The 22,938-nt window shown below is 45.5% G+C and overlaps 2 protein-coding genes across 9 annotated transcripts in view; one reads left to right on the plus strand and one right to left on the minus strand.

Moving 5' to 3' along the window:
• Window positions 1–458: 458 nt before the first annotated feature.
• Window positions 459–14,274, minus strand: LOC122682182 (ankyrin repeat domain-containing protein 16-like). Of its 4 annotated transcripts, none has more exons than XR_006337250.1 (3): window positions 13,916–14,274; window positions 8,378–8,463; window positions 459–746 (listed from the first exon to the last, which is right to left on the minus strand). XR_006337250.1 is itself a non-coding variant. In XM_043885036.1 (2 exons), the coding sequence occupies exons 1-2, from the start codon at window positions 14,147–14,149 to the stop codon at window positions 8,452–8,454; spliced, it is 246 nt and encodes an 81-aa protein (XP_043740971.1). In that variant the 5' UTR covers window positions 14,150–14,274; the 3' UTR covers window positions 8,377–8,451. The 4 variants fall into 4 exon arrangements, 1 of the variants encoding a protein (XP_043740971.1); XR_006337249.1 differs by lacking the exon at window positions 459–746 and adding an exon at window positions 5,769–6,207; XR_006337248.1 differs by lacking the exon at window positions 459–746 and adding an exon at window positions 5,769–6,815.
• A 545-nt stretch (window positions 14,275–14,819) lies between these two features.
• FBH1 (F-box DNA helicase 1) overlaps window positions 14,820–22,938 on the plus strand; it is a 38,148-nt gene continuing 30,029 nt past the window's right edge. For 4 of the 5 annotated variants that reach the window (XM_043883522.1, XM_043883523.1, XM_043883524.1 and 1 more), the window contains exon 1: window positions 14,820–15,015. In XM_043883522.1, the coding sequence (XP_043739457.1) occupies window position 15,015 (1 nt within the window). In that variant the 5' untranslated portion in view covers window positions 14,820–15,014. Of the gene's footprint in view, window positions 15,110–22,938 lie in introns of all 5 variants that reach the window. The other variant, XM_043883525.1, reaches the window with a different exon arrangement.

Consider the following 22,938-nt stretch of genomic DNA (forward strand, 5'->3'; position numbering starts at 1 on the left):
AACTGAAGATTTCCTCTTTCAAGTTTCCTGTCCTGTGTTTAAAAGATATTTATGCTTTACAAATTAACTATATCGACTGCTACAAATAGGAGTTTGATATTGATTTATTTTTGTTCATGCATTTAAGACATATAATTTAAAACATTTATGAAATGCCACAAGCATTATTGAACTATGTAACAAGGTTTTACATATTCATTTTCTCGATGTTACAGTTAAAAATCTATATGTTTTCTTAATCTGAGGAAGGAGCTGGCATAGGACTCTAGACTCAGTAAGAAGTCCATTGGCCTTGTTACTTCTTTTGTAGAATTAGGAACTTTGACTAAATCAATGACTCTCGTACCTTAAAAAAAAACTTTTTTTTTTCCAAAGAAAACAACCTTTCTTTTAAAAAACACTTCTGAGTGGAACGGTATTATATGAAAGAGACAAGTATAGAGCCGTTTAGCTAAAGGAGTGGCCAGAGACGGTGCAGCTGTGGCTTCCCTGTTCTCACCCCTGCAGTGACCCCCGGGGGGCCTTCCCCTTCCACGGGGCATAGTTCGCAAACTGACACTTATGAGAGAATCCTTCTCGCGAAACACCTTTAGAATTAAAACTTGCCGGTACATTGTTTTCTTGTGTATAATTTCCTTACCTTTCTATGTTTTCACTAAATGGAAAAGTTTAAAGAAAACTGCAGATGTGTTCTCCTTATTAACATTCGACTTCAGACTACTTCCTCCATATGACATGATCCTCACCTAGAAATCAAAATAAAGTACATATTTAGGGCAGGAACTGTTAAGGGAGAAGAGAGTGATCTTGTGGGTCATTACTAGGATTATGGGTCATTCCCTAATTCTCTGAAATTATGTGTACTCGATAGATTGATATTTATTATACTTTTTATCAGATTAAATAGCATTCCATATATATATTGTCTTATCTAAAAGCAGAATAAGTAGGAATTCATTTTCTTCTATTTATGTGATGATTTTTCTACTTAAGTAATCTTCAAGTTAGGTCTAGTCTCTAAAAGTATTATTTAAGTGTCACATGTAGTAAATTATATGTAATTCCTGTGATAATTCTCTTGTTTAACTTAAACATAAATAATATTTGGCTTATTTGAGATGCAGCGGGAGTTGGACAGGAGTATAACTAGAGAACTAGAAGAAGGTATGTTGCCAAAATGTATGAATTAAATTTAGACACTGATTTCTGAAATACATGGTAAACAGTCAGTGGCATCTCTTTCTGTTGTTTGGATAACAGTTGCTATCTTAAATATTTTTTCTTACATATAGCTAATGAGAAATGTGAACGCATGAGCGGTCATAGTGAAAAATATAGTTCTTCCTTATTGATTCATCATGTTCCATAGCTTGAAAAATAATCTCTAAAGGTCTATGTATTTCTTTCATTTCTGGCTATTTCCTTCTTCTACTGCCTCCATCCCTGTGGAACTGTCTGCCTGCACCTGACACTATTCTCAGGAGATGTGGCGTTCACCCGCTTCTCAGGCGCCGGTGGCGGTTAAGGCTGGAAACCCAGACTCAAGCAGTCACGGGTGTGAAGCTGTCACTCGGTGGGTGACTAAACTTTCTGTCACTGACTTTGCCACCAGTTTATCTTTCACCCTCAGGAAAAGCTCCAAACACCCACATCGGTTTGGGTCCTGCCAAAGTAGGCGGCCTTATCTCCTTACCGCCCTCCTCTGCCCTCAGCTCTGCATCTAACCAGCCAGACTGTAGGATCCCACAGCCGCGCGTCCTCACCTGCGGGCTTTGTACATGCTCCTCCCCTCCGTCTCCTGTACTTTTTCCTGTCCTCCAGGTATCTGCTTCCACAGCACCTCCACCAGAAAGCTGGCAGTCCTGACACGAAGCTGGCTGTCCCTTCTGAGTGTCCCTGTGCCGTCTTTTGTATCTGTCTTAGAGTTTATGAGTCTGTGTGGAAGCTGCCCGTTCACCTGTTTCCCACTGTAGAGCGTGTCGTTTTCCGGGTGCACTGGGGCACCTCCACCTTGTACTTCCAGTGCTTGTCCCAGCACCTCTGCGCATAGTTACTGAGCAAATAAATGAAGTATGAGGAAGCCAGAGGCTCTGGTCATCAGCCACACGTGCACCATGGGCAGATTATGTAATTGTAATCTTGTTTTTTGTGTTATGTCATCTATAGATATATTTCATTTTTCGGAACACTTGGAAAGGTCTCAGGTTTTTTTTTTTTTTTTTTCTCTTAACTAATACTTAGTTAACTCAAGTATTTTAGGTGAAGAATACAATTCTTTCCTTTTCTTTCCAGTTGATGCTGAATTTGCATCTAATTCCTTTACAGTGTCTCCTTGAGGATCTACAGATGGGTCAAATGTATATGAGGACCTATTTTTGAAAACATCACAAGAATATGTACAGACTTTGAAGAGAAAAGATATGACTTGAACAATAAATAGTAAAAGTTTCCCTACAGGACTGTTTACCTGACATTTTCATTGTTTCCCATTAAACATGATGAGAAATTCTTTATTAAAGGAAAATATTTTCATATTATATGTGTATGATAAAAATGTATATGGTATTTTAAGCGATGTTTCTCTGCATCTAACTTAGCAGACTTAAAAACCAGCACAGTTGAGTTTTCCATATTCAAAGTGATGCTGTTAGTCACTCAGTCACGTCGACTCTTTGTGATCCCATGGAGAAGCCTGCCAGGCTCCTCTGTCCATGGAATTCTCTCGGCAAGAATACTGGAGCAGGGAGCCATTCCCTTCTCCAGGGGATCTTCCAGTCCCAGGGATCAAACCCAGGTCACCTGAATTGCAAGTGGATTCTTTACCATTTGAACGGCCCTTTATGAACTCAAACTGAGCCCTAATATCAGCTGTTTAAACAGCACCCAAACAACCAGACTTGTCATTAATATTTAGTGGTGTTGATTGATAGCTTTTTTGTATTTTCCAGTTTTTATCACTATATATAGACCTAAAGATTTAGATATTGCTGTTATGGTTACCATCAATGTTTTGAGGTATTACAACTGTTAATAGTGGCATAAAACTTACTATATTTAACTTTAAACATGGATTCATAAGTCTTTCCTCATGGAGAAATAAGATTTGCCTTAGTTTTTGCCTTGGCAATGAATTAACTTTTTTAAAAAATTTTTATTTTTAATTAGAGGATAATTACTTTACAATATTGTGATGGTTTCTGCCATACATTGACTTGAATTGGCCATAGGAATGCATATGTCCCCTCCCTCTTGACCCTCCCTCCCACCTCCCTCCCCATTCCACCCCTCTAGGTTGTCACAAAGAACCAGCTTTGGGTTCCCTGCATCATACAGCAAATTCCAAAAAGACACATGTATCCCAGTGCTCACTGCAGCACTATTTACAATAGCTAGGACATGGAAGTAACCTAGATGTCCATTAACAGATGAATGGATAGGAAGCTGTATATTATTCAGCTATAAAAAGGAATGCATTTGAATTGGTTTTAATTGACTTTAATTTACTTTTGGAAACAGTGTTAAAATGAGAGAAAAGTTCCAAGCGCCAGACAGACATTTTCACAAAATTCCCCTATCTCCCATATATCCTAAAGTACCATTTATATTTCTTAAATGTTTTTTGTTATAAGTGCCCCTCCTTCCCCAAGTCACCTGTTTTTCAGAAGATGCCTTTTTGTCCTACTCCCTGTCATTTTTTTTTTTTTCATTTATTTTTATTAGTTGGAGGCTAATTACTTCACAACATTGCAGTGGGTTTTGTCATACATTGACGTGAATCAGCCATGGAGTTACATGTATTCCCCATCCCGATCCCCCCTTCCCGCCTCCCACTCCACCCAATTCCTCTGGGTCTTCCCAGTGCACCAGGCCCGAGCACTTGTCTCATGCATCCCACCTGGGCTGGTGATCTGTTTCACCATAGATAGTATACATGCTGTTCTTTTGAAACATCCCACCCTCACCTTCTCCCACAGAGTTCAAAAGTCTGTTCTGTATTTCTGTGTCTGTGTTTCTGTTTTGCATATAGGGTTATCATTAACATCTTTCTAAATTCCATATATATGTGTTAGTATGCTGTAATGATCTTTATCTTTCTGGCTTACTTCACTCTGTATAATGGGCTCCAGTTTCATCCATCTCATTAGAACTGATTCAAATGAATTCTTTTTAATGGCTGAGTAATATTCCATGGTGTATATGTACCACAGCTTCCTTATCCATTTGTCTGCTGATGGGCATCTAGGTTGCTTCCATGTCCTGGCTATTATAAACAGTGCTGCGATAAACACTGGGGTGCACGTGTCTCTTTCAGAGCTGGTTTCCTCAGTGTGTATGCCCAGAAGTGGGATTGCTGGGTCATACGGCAGTGCTATTTCCAGTTTTTTAAGAAATCTCCACACTGTTCTCCATAGTGGCTGTACTAGTTTGCATTCCCACCAACAGTGTAAGAGGGTTCCCTTTTCTCCACACCCTCTCCAGCATTTATTGCTTGTAGACCTTTTGGATAGCAGCCATCCTGACTGGAGTGTAATGGTACCTCATTGTGGTTTTGATTTGCATTTCTCTGATAATGAGTGATGTTGAGCATCTTTTCATGTGTTTGTTAGCCGTCTGTATGTCTTCTTCGGAGAAATGTCTGTTTAGTTCTTTGGCCCATTTTTTGATTGGGTCATTTATTTTTCTGGAATTGAGCTTCAGGAGTTGCTTGTATATTTTTGAGATTAATCCTTTGTCTGTTGCTTCATTTGCTATTATTTTCTCCCAATCTGAGGGCTGTCTTTTCACCTTACTTATAGTTTCCTTTGTTCCCTGTCATTTATTAAGTAGTATATCAACTCCCAGTTGTATATCAACTCCCTTCAAGTCACATTTCTTTGTGAACCTCTGCATGTTGTTGTTATAGTTCCGTTGCTCAGTCATGTCCATCTCTTTGCGACCCCATGGACTGCAACATGCCAGGGTTTCCTGTCCTTCACCATCTCCCGGAGTTTGCTCAAACTCACTGTCCATTTAGTCGAAGATGCCATATAACTATCTCATCCTCTGTCGCCCCCTTCTCCTCTGGCCGCAATCTTTCGCAGCATCAGGGCCTTTTCCTGTAAGTCAGCTCTTCCCATTAAGTGGCCAAAATTTGGAGCTTCAGCATCAGTCCTTCCAATGAATATTTAGGGTTGATTTCTTTTAGGATTGACTGGTTCGTTCTTGCAGTCCAAGGGACTCTCAAGAGTCTTCTCCAGCACCACAGTTTGAAAGCACCAATTCTTTAGCACTCAGCCTTGTTTATGGTCCAACTCTCACATGTGTACATCATTCCTGGAAAGCTATGTAAATGTTTTTTCTCATGGTTATCTGCTTTTGTCAATTTAACTGGCAGACTCCCAATAGCTGAACCTCAGAGGGTGGAGAAAGTTTTTCCCTCCCCAACAATTCCAAGAGCTGACATGTTAATAATGCTCACTTAAACCTTGATCCCCTTGTCTTCCTGTCCTCTCAGATATCTGACTTGGGAGAACTCCAGTTTCATATGAGACTGATGATCCTTCTCCCCTGTTACCCTCTCCAAGGGTCTCCGTGCTGCACTGCCCAGGGATCCTGCTGCTAAGTCGCTTCAGTCGTGTCCGACTGTGCGACTCCATAGATGGCAGCCCACCAGGCTCCCCCGTCCCTGGGATTCTCCAGGCAAGAACACTGGAGTGGGTTGCCATTTCCTTCTCCAATGCATGAACGTGAAAAGTGAAAGTGAAGTCGCTTAGTTGTGTCCGACTCTTAGCGACCCCATGGACTGACGCCTACCAGGCACCTCCATCCATGAGATTTTCCAGGCAAGAGTACTGGAGTAGGTTGCCATTGCCTTCTCCGAGTGATCCTGCTACTTTTATTTAATTTGTATCTTCTGATGATTTCAAATCTCCTTTCTATAAATTTCTCACCCTGGTCTTCCCCTCTCACTTGTACCAGACAATCTTAGGTCCCAGAACAAACTTCTTAAAAGGTTTGCCTGTATCTCTACCAACTCTAGACTGTCTTCCCTCTCTTTCCCTCAAAACTGCTCCCAAGTCACTGATGATTTCCGCGTCACTGAATCAAAGCCATACCTTTCCAGTCCTTGTTTGTCTGAATTTCTCCTTCCTCTTGGCGTTCACTGTCACTCACCTCTTTGAGACACTCTTGCTTTTGGCTGGGCTCTCAGTATTCGTTCCTTTTATCCTGAAGGCACGGACAGGTTATTGCAATCAGAGACATAGTCCTTATTAAATATCTCACGGTAAACATACAGGTGTTGCCCCCTCGCTCAGGACCGCACCTGGGGCCGTGTGTTGAGAGCAGGTCAGTTGTTCCACACCAGCAGGTGCAGGACGGTAGGAAACTTTGTCTCTGCTGCTTGAGAAGGGCTTTCTCCTCTCCTGGGAAGGATCTCCTCCTTACTCTGGCCTTTGATATGTAAGTAAAGCTGGTACCCACCCCAAAAGGGTCCTTCTGCCCAATGTTTCTCAGCCAATGGAGTGAGTTGTGTTGAGAAGCAAAGGAAATGAGAAGTGGAGCACCCACTGTACAGTCCACGCTCTCCAATAGGCCATGGGTGGGGCTGCTCCATAGGGCTCTCATCAGCGGGGGATTAGGTAGAGTTGGCGGGGTTCTGGGGAGCAGAGACAGGCACAGCTGCTCCAGGTAATGGGGCTCACAGGGCTCATTGCCATCTTGCATTAAGGTGTCCAGTGCAGCATCTCTGCACACAGCCCCCCACCCCAAGCAGGAGCATCGGCCAAGCTGGTTCACACCAGGAACTGGGGTTTGAAGAGCCGGAAGCAAGGCCTCTGCAGGAAACACCCAGTGAGCAAGAGAAATCAGACTAAGCACAAGGGAAAGGAGGTTAATATTTTTATTCCTAATATTGTTTTTTTGTTTGTTTGTTTTTTTAACCTGGTAACTGTTTATGGGCTTTGCTGGTAACAAAATCTCTCCAGGAGCCTGATCTGGAGTCTCCAAGGTTCTGGGCCTCATCCCTTCTTGAAATATAAATTCTTAGGGAGACGGAGCACCTTCGGGGGACCTACTCTGGGCTGTAGGTCTCCCCTGCTCCTTGGGGAGATGAGACTATGAATTCTTTCAGGTTGGAGCTATTAACTAGATGAATGGCTGCAGATGTCTGCACTGAAGAGTCTCAGAAGATCTGGGCTTTTTACAAAACCGCTGAGAAATCCCAGGGAAGTTTATTTCCCCACAATTTCCCCCGTTGTTCCTAGAAGAGTTCTAGGCCCAACAGCAGCCACTGTAACCAGTGCAAGGAAACTTGAAGTTGATGGGCACCAAATCCTTTTGGCTTGTCTTGGGCAACATTTAATCAGCAAGACCCGGACTGAGCAAAAGAAATTGGTCTCAGCTGAACTCCCCCAAGTCTTAGATTCAGGAATCTAAGCAAGTCCCCCAAAATTTTAGGGACTATTTTGGGAAGCAAGGTGGCTTCCTCCTTGGGTTTCCATATTAACCTTTTCTACCTGATCCAGGGTATTGTAGGGAAGCAAAATTTGTCACCCCAAAATGTGTCTCTTTGGCAAGAGAATGATTTTAGGCAGAATATTTTTAAGAAACAAAAAAGACTCAAAGTCTTTTAACTGCCTCCTTAAATGTTGAATATTTTAGACAAAGGGCCTGGCCCAGGAAGACAGCTACAACCAGAGATACTGAGAAAATATGTGGGCCAGGTGTGGTCACGGGAACTACAGATATTTACAGAGTTCCAAACACTTGCTTTTCCATCTCCACATGAATCACCTTCCTCCACATTCTAGTCCCAAACCACTACCCACAACATCCTCCTTTGTTTCTAGCTGAAGATGGCATTTAAGGTGAGGGTTTCAACCATTCTGGTGAGTTACTCAGGTTTTCTGGTTCTCACCCATGTATACAGAAGTATACATGCTGTTAAGCTTTTGTTTGCTTTTCTCCTGTTAATCTGTCTCACGTTAAGTTGCTTCTTAACCAGCCAGATGAACCTAGAAGGATAAAGTTTTTGTCCTCCCCCCCAGGACACACCTGAGTACAGGTAGTTATGCTCATTACAACTGGCATAGACTTTGCCTCGTCTGCAAGGAAGAGATCTCTGGTAAACTGTTATCTATACAGCAGCACCAGCCAGTGAGCTGACACTCACTTGAAGGCCTTAGACATAGGTAGGGTCATCGTGTTACCAAGTCCTATTGCTTCCTACAAGATGGGCCGATAAATCAAGAGATGAGTTGTTGGGGCAAGGAATAGCAATTTTGTTTGGAAAGCTGGTAGATCAAGATAATGGTGGACTCATGTCCCCAAGAACCATCTTGCCTGAGTTAGAATTCAGGCTTGGGTTACACTAAAAGGAGAAAGAGTAGAGTCAAACCTTTCCTGGTTCACATCAGCCTCTGAAGGGAATGTGTTAATTTCTTTCCTGCAGTCATTGACAGGTGGGCTTGGTCAGGTTGTTTCCTGGAAGGTAAACACAGGTATTTCAGCTAAATGCTCATTTTGTGGGAGGCAGGGCTCCCAGCAATGAGCCACTATGTATAATATAAGCATAAAGGCAACATCCCTTTAGTGCTGAACTTGTAATAGAATACAAAAGGGTCTTCCCTATTACAGTTGTTCACTTCAGCAGAAGTCAGGAACAGATTTCATACTGCCTTTTGTGAAACAAAAACCATGGAGTCGGTAACGTTCCCTAATTTGAGCAAACTCCGTAAGATAGTGAAGGACAGGAAAGCCTGGCGTGCTGCAGTTCATGGGGTTGCAAAGAGTTGAACATGACTTAGCCACTCAACAACAATAATGCTCCCTAAAGAGCTCTCTGAAACAGAGCCAGGAGACCATTAACGGGTGTGACATAGGCATGTCTCAGCCTGCATGGAATCTGACCTTCCGATCATTTATTGTCCTAATGAAGTCCTCCAGAACATCTGCCAAAAACTCAAGCTACTTCTTGGACCACCCCTGCCCTAAATAACTTGTGATTCCCTAAGGATAAATATTTCCTGGCTTGTATCAGAGTCGCTCACAGTCTCACGAGGCAATTTTTGACAACCTGTGGCCTTTTGTCTTCATAAACATAAACCCCTGACTCTTTTTTGGAACACTCTTTCAGTTTAACCTGAATCTCTGTTTCCCGAATTTCTTTTTTTTTTCTTCCAGTTTTACTGAGATGTAATTAACATGCAGCAGTGTATAAGTTTAAGGTGTAGAGCATAATGATTTGACTTATAAGATGATTACCACAATGTATTTTACTATAATTATAAACATAACTATATTCCTGCTGCCTGGATATAGTGAAACATAACTAGAGCCACACTGCTGGAATACTGTAGAATTTTTAAGGTTCTCCAGAGGGGGAGTAAATATAGTAGGGGATTAGCTATTTATCTATCCATCTGTCAGGAGACCTGAAATCTGTAGAGTGAGCCAGCAGACGAGATTCAGGGAAGAGTTGATGTTGCAGTCTTGAATCTGAATCCTCAGAACAATGGTCTGGAAACTCAGCCAGGGTTTCTATGCTTCAGACTTGAATTCCTTCCACTTTTAGGTTGTTGTTCAGTCGCTAAGTTGTGTTCCACTCTTTGTGACCCCATGGACTGCAGTCTTCAGGGCTCCTCTGTCCTCCACTTTTGGAGTTATCTCAAATTCATGTCCATTGAGTCGGTGATGCCATCCAAGCATCTCATCCTCTGCTGCCCCTTTCTCCTCCTGCCTTCAATCCTTCCCAGCATCAGGGTCTTTTCTGAGAAATCACTCTTTGCATCAGGTGGCCCAAATATTGGAGCTTCAGCTTCAGTATCAGTCCTTCCAATGAATATTCAGGGTTGATTTCCTTTTGGATTGACTGGTTTGCTCTCCTTGCAGTCCAAAGGACTCTCAAGAGTCTTCTATAGCACCACAATTTGAAAGCATCCTTCCACTTTGAGGAACCTCAGTCTTTGGGCTTGCAGCCTTCAGCTGATTGGATGAGGCCCATGGACATTATGGAGGGTAATCACTTTTATTCAAAATTACTGCCTTAAATACTAATCACACCTAAAATATACCTTCACAAAAACATCTAAGCTGACTGGAAAAAATGAATGCATTTCTTGGTAAACTAGAATAAAGAAAAATATGTGGCTTAGGTTTCCTAAGGACAAAAATAATTTTTTAAAAACAACTTATATTATTGGAGTATAGCCAATGAACAATGTGGTGATAGTTTCAGGAGCACAACAGAGTGACTCAGCCACACATATACATGTATCCATTCTCCCCTAAATTCAGGGAAGGGTTTTTAAAGGCACCGTTAGGGGTGAGGGTTTCAGATGCCTGATAGCTGGTGTACATCCTTCTGGATTGGCTGGTGGTGAGCTAAGTGGGTGTTTTTAGGAGTTAGTATCATCAACCATTGGGTTTCAACTGGTCTGGGGTCTACATAGGTGTAGTCAGCATGCGGTTAACTTCTTCCACCTGGTGGGGGTTTCAGTATCTGCAGCAGAACTCCAGGATATGGCTCAGAATGTTATCTACAGCCTTGAGGAGGAGTTGACTTTGCTATTTTAACTATTGTTATTTTGTCTTGGACTGTTTTCATTTCTTTCAGCATTTTCTCACTTCTCTGATTACGTTTGCTCTTTGGGACTTGGGCAAAGCCTCAGAGGCTGAAGCTTTTCTACAAACAAGAGGCAGGTGCCATGGGGAGGTGTTCACAGTGTTCTGCTCCATTTCCATTAGTTTTTCTTTTTAGTGTGTCCTCCTTTGTTTTAAACAGATTCAAGAGGCGGAGGGAATGTTCCTAGTTAGGAGTTTTTCATTCGTTACCCACCTAGTGTGAAAAGTCCAGAAAAACCCATCTTCTTAAAATACTCTGTGTGTCCTATCTCCCCCTCCCCCTCAGCTGTTCAATGAGTATCATGTCCTTCAAAAGCTGCACACCCAAAACCAACCAAGTCCAGAGTCTAGTCTCTGTGCTGGATGCTAGAGATTCGAAAACCAACAAAATGTGGCTTCTTCTCTTTCGTGGGTTGTTACTGGTTGTCATTGGGTCCCTCAATGCTCATGACCCATTGGACTGAATAAAGGTACTTTAGAAAACTGCAAATTTAATGGAAAGAAGTCATAGGAATGACCCCTTAGCATCTGAGATATTTATTAGGAGTTGGAGAGATTTGTTCTAAAGAGATATAAGGCCTTGTTCCAGCAGGAAACAATTTTTTAAAAATTTCATTGAAGTATGACGCACAGTGTTGTGTTAGTTTCAGGTTATATATGAATCAGTTATATATGAATATATATATATATCTCTCCATTCTCTATCTCAATAGGTCCTTGTTGGTTATCTGTTTTATGTATTGTTGTTGTCGTTGAGGGGCTCAGTCTTCTCCAAGTCTTTGTGACCCCATGGACTGCATCACACCAGGCTTCCCTGTCCTTCACCATCTCCCAGAGCTTGCTCAAACCCGTGTCCATTGAGTTGATGATGCCATCCAACCATCTAGTCCTCTGTCATCCCCTTCTCCTCCTGAATCAGTTCAGTTCAGTTCAGTCGCTCAGTCATGTCTGACTCTTTGCGACCCCATGGACTGCAGCAAGCCAGGCTTCCCTGTCCATCACTAACTCCTGGAGCTTGCTCAAACTCATGTCCATCGAGTCGGTGATGTCATCCAACCATCTCTTTCTGAAGTCCCCTTCTCCTCCTGCCGTCAATCTTTCCCAGCATCAGGGCCTTTTCCAGTGAGTCAGTTCTTCACATTAGGTGGCCAAAGTATTGGTATTTCAGCTTCAGCATCAGTCCTTTCAATGAATATTCAGGACTGATTTCCTCTCAGATTGACTAGTTTGATCTCCTTGCAGTCCAAGGGACTCTCAAGAGTCTTCTCTTTTGAACATCACAGTTCAAAAGCATCAATTCTTCAGCTCTCAGCTCTTCTTTATGGTCCAACTCTCACATCCATACATGACTACTGCAAAAACCATGGCTTTGACTAAATAGGACTGCTTTGGTATTACTTAACTACCAACACTATTTCATTTTTTTGTTTCTTAGAATTTTTCATTTTTCATTGGGGTACAGCTGATTAACAATGTTGTGATAGTTTCAGGTGAACAGTAAAGAGACTCAGCTATAGATATACATGTATCCATTCTCCCCCTTGGAAAAGACTCTTTTTTTTTTTTTGGAAAAGACTCTTGAGAATCTCTTGGACAGTCAGGAGATCAAACCAGTCAATCCTAAAGGAAATCAACCCATAATATTCATTGGAAGGACTGACACTGAAGCTCCAATACTTTGGCCACCTGATGTGAAGAGCTGACTCATTGGAAAAGACCCTGATGCTGGGAAAGAATGAAGGCAGGAGGAGCAGGCGATGACAGAGAATGAGATGGTTGCGTGGCATCACTGACTCAATGGACATGAGTTTAAGCAAGCTCTCTGGGAGATGGTGAAGGGTAGGGAAGCCTGGCATGCTGCAGTCCATGGGGTCACACAGAGTTGGACAGGACTGAGCAACTAAACAACAATTCTCCCCCAAACCCCTCTCCTATCCAGGCTGTCACATAACATTGAACAGACTTCCTTGTGCTATACAGTAGGTCCTTGTTGGGATAGCTAGTGAGTTTGAGACAGTCATGTACACACTGCTGTATTTTTAATGTTTTGTTTTCTTAGTTTTGGTAATGTAGTAATGAGAGTGAACAAAAAAATCAAAAAGGAGAAATCCAGGTACATGAAGGCTGGAATCTTGAAGAAGTGCTTCACAGAGGGAATGAATCCAGGGTAGAAGGGACATGAGAAAGCCAGTAAGGTGAGAACAGGCAAAATGTCTTGTTGTAACTGCCCTTCCTAAGCACACAGTCAAATGAGACTTGCTCTTCTGATGGTTGTTTAGGGAGGCTGTTTCTTTATCCCCAGAACTGTTTTTTAAAAGGTAATATGTCTCCACTATCTTTAGACCAACTTACTAGCAGCAGAATGTCTTGGGCTCAGTCACAGCCAAAGCCCAAACCTCAAAACGTAAGCAGGCGTATTCCCCCATGCCAGTGGGCAAGATGCGCTTTATTTAGCTGTATATCTTTCTGATGCTCTTCTTGTTTATGTAAGATCAGGAATCCCTTGTGGATTCATTCAGGAACTTTATTATGGTATGAATTTTCAGGTGTTCAAATGTCTAAGGAGGTGGACCGTTAGTACTGAAGATTGTGTGCATCTATTAATAACAGAATGCAATTGCTTTGTATAACGGTTACAGGTGAGCATAGTGACTGTGGAGGTCATGTTATAAAACTGCACAGAGGACCCCACACACCTGTGCTCATCCATATACCTGTGAAATGTGAGTAAGGGCCCTGATAGTAGCAATGTCATAGCAGTGTCAGTTTCTTCTTGTGATTGTACTCTAGTTGTAAGACATTAACTTTGGGGCAAGATGGGGAAAAGGTGCATGGGACTTCCCAGCTGTCTTTGCAGATTTCTGACAAGCTATAACTAGGAATTTCAAAACAGAAAATTAGAACAATGTCATCTGTACAATAATCATTTAGCGAGATGTTTCCAGACAAACATCACGCCTGGGACCCACGCTATAGGCAGTGAGTGAGTGAGAGTCGCTCAGTAGTGTCCGGACCTATGCGACCCCATGGACTGTAGCCTGCCAGGCTCCTCTGTCCATGGAATTCTCCAGGCAAGAATACTGAAGTGGGTTGCCATTTCCTTCTCCAGGGGATCTGAACATGTTCGTTACAGCTCTCTGCTCTATCATGGGAGGCAGTCTGAAACAGAAGGCTGGAGCAGCTAACCCCACAAGGACAGCAATGATGTTCTGTAGGGGAAGCCTGAGAGGCTATGGTGTGGAGGCTGACCAAGAGTGGGAATCTAAGATCGGCAGGAAAGGGTGGGGGTCTGTCTGCAAGGCCCACCACTTACCGGCGGCCCCCCCGGGCCAGCAGGTACAGCACGCAGTCCGGATGTCCCATGGAGGCAGCCTCGTGCAGAGAGAGCCCGCTTGTAGTCCTGGTTGACGGCCTCGATGTCCAGGTCCCAGGTGTCAACCAGATAGGCCAAGATGTCCCAGCGGCTGTGGCGCGTAACGTGTGCAGGAGGGTATCTCGGGCAGGCCCCGCGAAGCCCGCGCGCCCAGTCGCGTACAGCTCCTCTCATCCAGCACCAACCAGCACACCCGCCGCGGACGCCGAAGCCCAGTCATGGCCACCGGCTCGGGTACGGCGGGAACGCCCCGCGACCCTCCCCCGGGCCCACCCCGCCTCCTCCGGGCCCCGCCTCCTCCGGGCCCCGCCTCCTCCGGGCCCCGCCTCCTCCGGGCCCCGCCTCCTCCAGGCCCCGCCTCCGAGATCCTCCCCCGGCCCCACCCTGCCTGTCAGGACCTTTCCCCAGACGCCCCGATCTTCCCCCCCAACCCTCAGGTTCCGGGCTGACCACGCGACCCACGGGCCGCCGCGAACTTAGGCGCGGAGATTACCGCCCACACTGGTTTCACTTTGAGGAGAAAGATTAGGTGAACCCCGGGGACAACCACCGCAGGTCCGGTCACAGGCGGCGCGAGCCCGCCAGGACTGGGTGGGGCCCGTGCGGCCCCGCCTCCGCCCTCCGCGGCAGGTCCCGCCCATACTCTTGGCCCCGCCCATCGCGCCGGCCGCGGCCCCTCCGTGAGTCCCTAAGCTCGGAGGAACTCTGGGAAAGTTACTGCTCGCCGCTTCCGCCCTGGCGGAAGCGCAGACGGGGCGGGGCCTGCTAGCAATAGAGTGGTTGAGCGTCCCGACTGGCCACCGCAGCAGTCCGTCAAGTGCGCCCTTCCTCTTGAGTGCTTCAATTGGCCGGGGATGCATTCCGTCAGCGTCGGCAGCGGGCTCTTCGCGGCCCTGCGGCGGCGGCGGAGCTGGTGGAGGAAGTCCACGGCCTGCAGGGGCTCGCACTGCCCTTGGGAAGCCGCGACCGGGAGCCCGGGTGGCCCGGGACCTGAGGCGACGGCGGCGGCGGCGGCGGGAGCCCCGATGCGAATCGCCATAGTGCGTGAGGCTGCCGGCGTGGTGGGGGCGCGGACGGGCCCGGTCGCGTGGAGGCTGAGTCTCTGGGGTCTTTAGCGGGTCTGGTCTCCGTGAGGTACGGTCCGCGGGGATGGTGGAGCGCGGGCTGGGGCCAGGGCCGATGAGAGCGCGGCAGGCCGGGGCGCTGTCGGTGATGCGGACGTCGCCGGAACGTGGCCTCGGCCGTGGGCAGCCAGCATTTTCTTTCCTGCTGCTCATCTGTTTTGACCTTGGGCGAGTCATTTTGTGGCATCCTTTTGCCTCTTGTATTTGCAGTTGCCCTCCCCCTAACCTGAATATTGGGAAAACTGGGGTAATGTGGGAGGGCCTGGAGCTGGTGCAGAGTCTGAGTTCTGAGCAAGCTGTGCGGGGTGGTGGCGGACGTGAGGGTCGGTGTTGACTTCTCTACCTGATCTTCCGAGGTGCTCGTCGTTTAACCCTCCTGGTGTTTTCTGTTCCTTCCGAGGGAAAATGGGAGCAGCTCTGCTTTTCAGGCCTGGAAATCGTTATATTTTGCATCTTGTATTGCACTGTGGTTTACAAAATACTTTACGTTAGTTACCTCATCCGCAAACAAGCCTGTAAGGCCTCATGGCAGGTGGGGAAATTGAGGCCTGAAGAAGTTAGGGATTTTCCCACGGGAAGGATAGTCCTTCCTTCTCTGGAAGGAAGGGTGGTAGCCGCCATGCTCGTGCCTGGCAATCTGTTCAAATAAGGAAGATAAAATGAAAAAAGATCTCTGACGTGAAAGCAAGCTCATTTTGCTCATGAGCGGATTGAATTTGATTAACTGAGTATAAGAATAGCCCTTGGAGACAGAATCAGGTCCAGTATCACCTTTACCAAAGTTATTGTTCCCTTCTGTCTCATCACTGCAAACAGAAAAGGAAGGCATGAAAGTTCTTTAAGGTTCACAAAGTTTTAGGAAATGCCAGGCGTTGTTCTCACTGCAGCCGTTGGTATTGGTGCAAGTGGAAGTTGCGATATCTGCGATATCTGGTAGCTCCACACACTTTTTGCTGCTCACCCGCCCCCGCCCGATCCTTATTACCAGTTGACTCCCTGGAGAAGGGAAAGGCTACCCACTCCAGTGTTCTGGCTTGGAGAATTCCATGGACTGTTATGTATAGTCCATGGGGTCGCAAAGAGCAGGACAGGGCTGAGCAACTTTCACTTCACTTTCACTTTCCACCTTTTCTTGGGTTAAGCCTCCAGTTTCCTTGCTTTGAAAAACAAAACACGTATTTGCAGTATGGGACAGAATATTTTAAATTCAGATGATTGGTTATTTAACTGGTGTCTCACAGGCAATTGTCCTCCTCCTGTGTCCTTTTTTTTTTTTTAAAGAGTGTTTTATTTATTAATTTGGCTGCGCCAGGTCTTTGTTGTGGCATGCATGATCTAGTGCCCTGACCAGGGATCGAACCCAGCCTCTGCATTGGGAGTGTGGTGTCTCAGCCACCGGACCACCAGAGAAGCCCCCCTTCTGTCTTCTTTAGGAACTGATTTTGGCCTGTATCCCCCTTTCAACAATTAGAGGACAGTGTATGTGGATCTATTCACAGCGCCTGAGATTCTCTAGAGCGAAAGCTTGCTGTTCAGGGGACAGATCTTGACAATATGCTTGCGGAAGGGGATGTTCTGGGGTCTAACTGGTTTCCCCGTTTGTCTGCTGGTCCCTTTTGTGTAGGTGTGTGGAATTTGTGGTGTGCCCTGTAGTAATTCATTTCTCCCGTGGCTTGCCTTGGCATCGTTGCTACTTGGCTATCCTCTTTCCCTTTCCTCTCTTTTTTTTTCGTGGTTCCATTGCATTCTTCAGTTGTCATCAGAGGGGGTCCTAATGGGTTGACATATTTTGTGGCCTTTGAGTGTGTGAGCACTAGACTCTTGTTCATGGACTCTTGTTCATGGACTTAGAGTTCTAATTTCAGATTTGTTGTCATCCCCTCTCTCTGCTTATTGTCCCCCTATGTCCTTCCTAAGCTGATTTTATTTAAAGATTGTGAATTCTGTCTTTGTCAGTCTGTGGAATCGTCTGCTCTTAGAGCATCTCACCAGAGCACCTCAAATCTTGTCTCCAGCTGTCATTTACAGATGTTTTGAGGGCTGGTTTCCTATTTCAAAGTACCTCCTGGAGCTTAACCTGGCACTCCACAGATAATTTGAAAACAAAACAAGCATTTTCAAAACAAAGCTTTCATTCTCCCTTGACTCCTGGAAGAAGTGATTAAGATGTAAACACGATTTCTTCTTTACCCCTCAGCGTGGTTAATGATGTTACCACTGAGATCTGGCTAGAAATGTCAGTTACCTGTGTTGTGTTTTCTCTTCTGATCTCTCCTGTCCAGTTTTGGTCTTCACTTTCCCCTTCTCCCTGTTTTTGCCACTGCTGCCCTCAGTCCTTGACCAACTCTTGCCTCTGTTAGCAAAGTGACTTTCTGCCTTGTTTCCGTGACAATCTGCATGTTTGCTCAGCCTCTGCCTGCCTTCAGAGTTCTCATTCTAAGGTGTACAGTTGACCAGGCATTGACCTCCCACTTAGAAAAGTGAGATAATTCTCTGACTCCCTCTAAGATAAAGTCCAAGTTCATTAGCATTATACTTGAGGACCTTTGTACTCTGTGTTTCCAAATTCCTTTTTCATCCTTGTGAGCCTCTCTCTTGGTGTGAGGAAACCCGACTTCACACCACTGCTGTGCGTTCCTGGATCCTGCTCATCTTGCGAGGCTGATCTCTTCATAAAGCCTCTTTCATCATTCCTAACTGGTCACTTTTCTTTACTCCCACAGCATTTCATAAGTGCATTTGTGTAGCACCTGTCGTGCCTTATGTATAGTAATTTGTGTGTGTTTTGAGAGCTACCTTATGGACAGGTGAAATCATTCATTTTTAAATCTGCAGTGGCTCAAATAGCATGTGACCCCAGAGATGCCAAGAGAGGAAGCCCTCGAGGTATTCGTTATGAATCTGGGGCATCATAGATACTTACACGTGGTTGTGGGATGAATTGACAGTAGAAAAAGCCTTTCAAATCTGTAGAAGTACAGTCTAGTCTGTACATCATGATCATTTTCTTGTTTTTCTTTTCTTCCTCCATTCTTGAAACACACGTAGGAAAAAAAGCTCTCTCCGTCCTCGCTTGCTGTATTAAGTGGTTGCTGTTCCATGAGACGAGCAGGTATTTGTAGGCATCAGAACCTAAGTGGGGACCTGTGAGTGTGGGCCTTTGGGTTTGTAGGGAAGCAGGGACCTGGCTCTACATTGAGAGCGAGTCCTTGGAGGAGCTAGCACGTTTGCTTCTTGTACAGCTCAAACTTCCAATGAACTAAAAAATATTGAGAGCTTTTTCCATTTTGAGTGTATAGTATTTAGTGGTGTCATGTTTACACTTTCCTGATGAGCATCCCTGGTGGCTCAGACTGTCAAGAATCTGCCTGTAATGCAGGAGACCCAGGTTCGATCCCTGGGTCGGGAGGATCCCCTGGAAGAGGGCATGGCTACACACTCCAGTATTTTTGATTCAAGAATTCCATGGACAAAAGAGCCTGGTGGGCTCCAGTCCTTGGGGTCGCAATGAGTCAGACACGACTGAACGATTAACACTTCCACTCTCCTTACACTTAGGTTTTCTAAGTACTGGAAGTTGGATCTTTGGTTATGATGTTCCACAGTGGTTTCTGGAAAAGGGACAGAGAATTTAAACCTGAGGTTTTTAGAAGCTGCTTTGAGTCTTTCTGGTGGATTTGAAAAGGAGATAGTATCTTCCTTTTTTTGTTTTTTGGCCACACGGCATGTGGGATCTTAGTTCCCCTACCAGGGATCAACCCTGCGTCCCCTGTAGTGGAAGCAAGCATGGAGTCTTAACCACTGGACCACCAGGGAAATCCTGAGACTATTACCTTCCATAGAGAGAACTCTGGACTCGAGGAGTCAGAAGGCCTAAGTTGTATCACCTACAACTGTTGTGACTTCAGGCAAGTTTTCCCTGAGCCCCGGTTTCATCATGGTGCGATCACAGGGTTGTGCAGAAGACAGATGAGAATTTGTGAGAGAACTTCGAAAGCTATGAAGCTCATTGGCACACTGAGATAGTGTAGGATATCAAAACCAAAGAAGACAACCTCAGCTTCTCCAGCGGGCAGTGCCGTAGTTGGTACATTTGTTCCTTTCATTCATTCATTCATTTCATTAATATTTATGGAGCAGTGGGTGTTAGGTGCCTTTCTCCTCCCTCCCACCTGACTGTAAAGCTTTCATCTAGGGGCAGAAGACATGTTGAGACACACCTAAACAGTGGTTTGAAAGTGCAAGTCGTGTCTGACTCTTTGCGACCCCATGGACTGTACAGTCCATGGGATTCTCCAGGCCAGAATACTGGAGTGGGTAGCCTTTGCCTTCTCCAGGGGATCTTCCCAACCCAGGGACTGAACCCAGGTCTCCCATATTGTGGCTGTATTCTTTATCCCTGAGCCACAAGGAAAGCCCAAGAATTCTGAGTGGGTAGCTTATCCCTTCTCCAGTGGATCTTCCTGACTCAGGAATGAACTGGGGTCTCCTGCATTGTAGGCAGATTCTTTACCAACTGAGCTATCAGAGAACGTGTTAATAAAACATATTATAGTAATAACACCAGTCTGTATGTGAACAACTCATGTTAAATACATAGTTGTTCAGGTCATCGTTGCATATGTCTCAGACACATACAGGGTGGCTTCACGGCTGCACAGCCTAGCCCGAGTTGAATGAATACTTCCTGTCTCACTGAGGTTGGGGACCACCACCATCCACGCTGCTGAGATTGGGCTGTTAGATCTCCCGGGGCCCATTTGACCTGTGACGTACCCAACTCCTGGTAACAACGGGCCTGCCGCAGCGCACCTCCTCTGTCTCGCCAGAAACAAGAGGGTGTCTGCTCAAGTTGCACGGAGCCTCTCTGAGAAGGGCAAGAGGCTTGTGGCAGCAAACGGGATGAGGTTGGGTTTCTCTTGATTGGTGAAACCTCCCAGTGCACCTCTTGTTAGGAGCTGTCGCTCTCATCAGGCCCCTGTGCCAGAGAGTTACCTTGATTTTCCTTTTTCACATTTTTATTTAATAATCTTTTTCTCCAAGAGTTGTAGGCACTTATCTTCAGCATGTCCATTTAGGTCTGTAACCTGCACATCTTGGAGGCCTGTTTGGTATAAATTCTGATTAATGAAGGTTAGGAATGCAAAAAAGTGACTTGGTGTCAATTTCAGGTGACCCTGGAATGGTTAGGGTGGGCATGACCTCAATAACAAACAGATCCAAACACACAGTGACCTCAGGACTCCAGCTTGTTTCTCTGTCCTGTAACAGTTTCAGATGACTGTAGGGGGTGAGTGTTGTGGGGGTGGACCTGGTGGTTTAGTCCCTAAGTCATATCTAACTCTTTGCAACCCCATGGTCTGTAGTCCACTAGGCTTCTCTGTCTGTGGGATTTCCCAGGCAAGAGTACTGGAGTGGGTTGCCATTTCCTTCTCCAGGGAATCTTCCCGACTCAGGGATTGAGCTTAGGTCTTGTGCATTGTAGGCAGATTCTTTACCAACTGAGCCACCGGGAAGCACTGGTGCTCTTTAAAGCAGTAATCCAAGGACCCAGGCTGTTGGAGGGCCTTCCTTTTTGAACGCGTGGCCTCCAGGTTTCCCTGGGGTCACCTTCCTGTTCCCTGGACGGGACTAGAGCGTGGAGGAAGGGGCAGGACAGGTTTTACGGGCCGGACTTGGGAGAGGTGCACACTCCTCCATGCGTGTTCCCTGGGGCCCCAGTTCCCGGCACAACGGGGAGGCATGGACCAGCCGTGTGCCGAGGAGGGAGGGGACGGGCCATCTTCACCACAAAACCAGGAGCACCCTGTTCCGCTTTGGGCAACTTGTCTTATAAAATGTCTTGCAATCGGGAGGATGAGAAAATGAAGCCAGGCAGATTCCAGCAGAATTGAGGCATCTGAGCACTCACTTCTTGTTCAGTCAGCGTTGGAGTAGCTCAGATTTGCAGAGTGTCATGCTGAGTGCTTTGAGGATGAAGTCGAGAGGGCGTGTTCCCTGCCTTCTCAGGGCTGGGGGTGTCTTGTGCAGGTTTAGTGATGATCAGTATAGTAATGATCATTCCAGGGGGCTGAAGAGAATCTAGTCTTCGGCTGTGCGCTTGACCTGAGGGGGCAGTGGGGTGATGACGGTCATCAGGTGAAGAGTATGGTGATTGGCAGAGGGCTCCAGGTACTCACCACCTGGGAGTCAGACACAAGGACTGGGACCCACACCTGCAGTGCCAGTGGTCTGCCAAGCAGGGTGGGGTGGTGGTGGGGGCGACCCTAGAAACGGGGCCTCAGCAGTGGAGGATCTATGAGGCGTCTCACTGTAAGAGAGCCATCACGGGAAAAGCAGCATGGGATGGGCAAAATCTTGTTTGAGAAATGGCTTTCCTGTTTTCCCAGTGTTTTTCTGTCATGACTTAAGGGATATGACACTGTGGTCAGCTCTAGAGGCACAAGTGCCCACTGCCGCCTGGAGAAGATTCTGCTGGACCCTTCTGGGGCCTTGCAGAGTTTGGAAAGCCCACCAGCAAGTGTCATGTTCTTCCATCCCTCTTAACAGTGCACGTTCATCACGGTGCACTTTAGCTGCTTCCTGAAGAATCACGAGCATCTTCTAGTAAGTGCCCTTAGAGAGCTTTGCAGAGAGCACCTGCTGTTTGGAGGAGGGGACCTCACGAGGTCTGGGGACTCAGGGAAGGAAGGGGTAGCATTTGAGCATCCTTATTTTGATAAAGTTAGGTTTAAGCTGCTGATTTAAAAATATATTAACAAGGCTAGAAGCTGGTTAGAATTTTACTATAGTAATTTTATTTATTTATTTATTTATTTTTTTTTGCTGAACAAACATTTATTGTTTCCATCTGTCTGAGGTTTTGTAGAAAATAAAAAGACACCAAACAGGAAATGCATATCTGATAATCAAATATGCAAAGCTCCTGACTCCTGAGGATAATTCTTTCCCAGGGAAACACTTGAACCTATTTAAGTAACATAAATAACTCACAGCTTATATTGGGATAAAAGGAACAGAGCTCAGATCTCTACTCAAGCAGACCAAGAAATAAACTCCGTGTTATTTTGGCAAGGACACCCACTAGTAACTTCAGGATTTTTCTTGTTTGTCTTAAGCTTGAGGGTTTGAATTATTTTGCTGGTAAGTTGAGTGGTTTGGATATCTGACCCTTTCTAAGAGTCTATCCTGCCACCTCCGTGACCTGAGCCATCTTCATCTCCCACCTGGATCACTTCAGAGCCTATGCATATATCTCCTGCTTCCACACTTGACTCTGTAAACTGGCTGCAATATACTAGCCAGAACAATGCATTTAAAATGAAAGCAAATTGGGCCATTCCTCTTAAAATCACCCACTGGATCCCCATTTCATTCAAAAGCATTGTCTAGGTCTTCAAACACACCAGTCTGTCCCACCTCCTACACCCCTTGCCTCCTTGACCTCAGTCCTTACTGTTCTCTCTTTAGTCTCACTCTACTCCAGACCCCTCTGTCTCTTAGTTGTTCTTCAAACAAGTCAGGGTAGCTTCTACTTAAGGTTTTCTTACTTCCTGTGCAACTCTTCCTCTACCTGCCTGATTCTTTGTTCAAATTTCTTTTTTTTTTTTTTAATTAGTTGGAGGCTAATTACTTCACAACATTTCAGTGGGTTTTGTCATACATTGACATGAATCAGCCAACTATAGTAATTTTAAATAATTTCACAAGAACACTGATGCTGTTAAAACATAGCATCTTTTAAGAGGCTCATCATGGCATGGTCCACCTGTAATTCTGAGCTGATGGGCTGTGTCAGCCTCCCTGTGGGTATTGCTAGGTGCTTCCATCTGTCTGGTT

This window comes from Cervus elaphus, chromosome 23 (genome assembly GCF_910594005.1).
Source record: "Cervus elaphus chromosome 23, mCerEla1.1, whole genome shotgun sequence".
Taxonomy (NCBI): domain Eukaryota; kingdom Metazoa; phylum Chordata; class Mammalia; order Artiodactyla; family Cervidae; genus Cervus; species Cervus elaphus.

Excerpts from the sequence above, each read along its gene's own strand:
- LOC122682182 (XM_043885036.1), bottom strand. The coding sequence starts at position 14,149 with ATGAGAGGAGCTGTACGCGACTGGGCGCGCGGGCTTCGCGGGGCCTGC.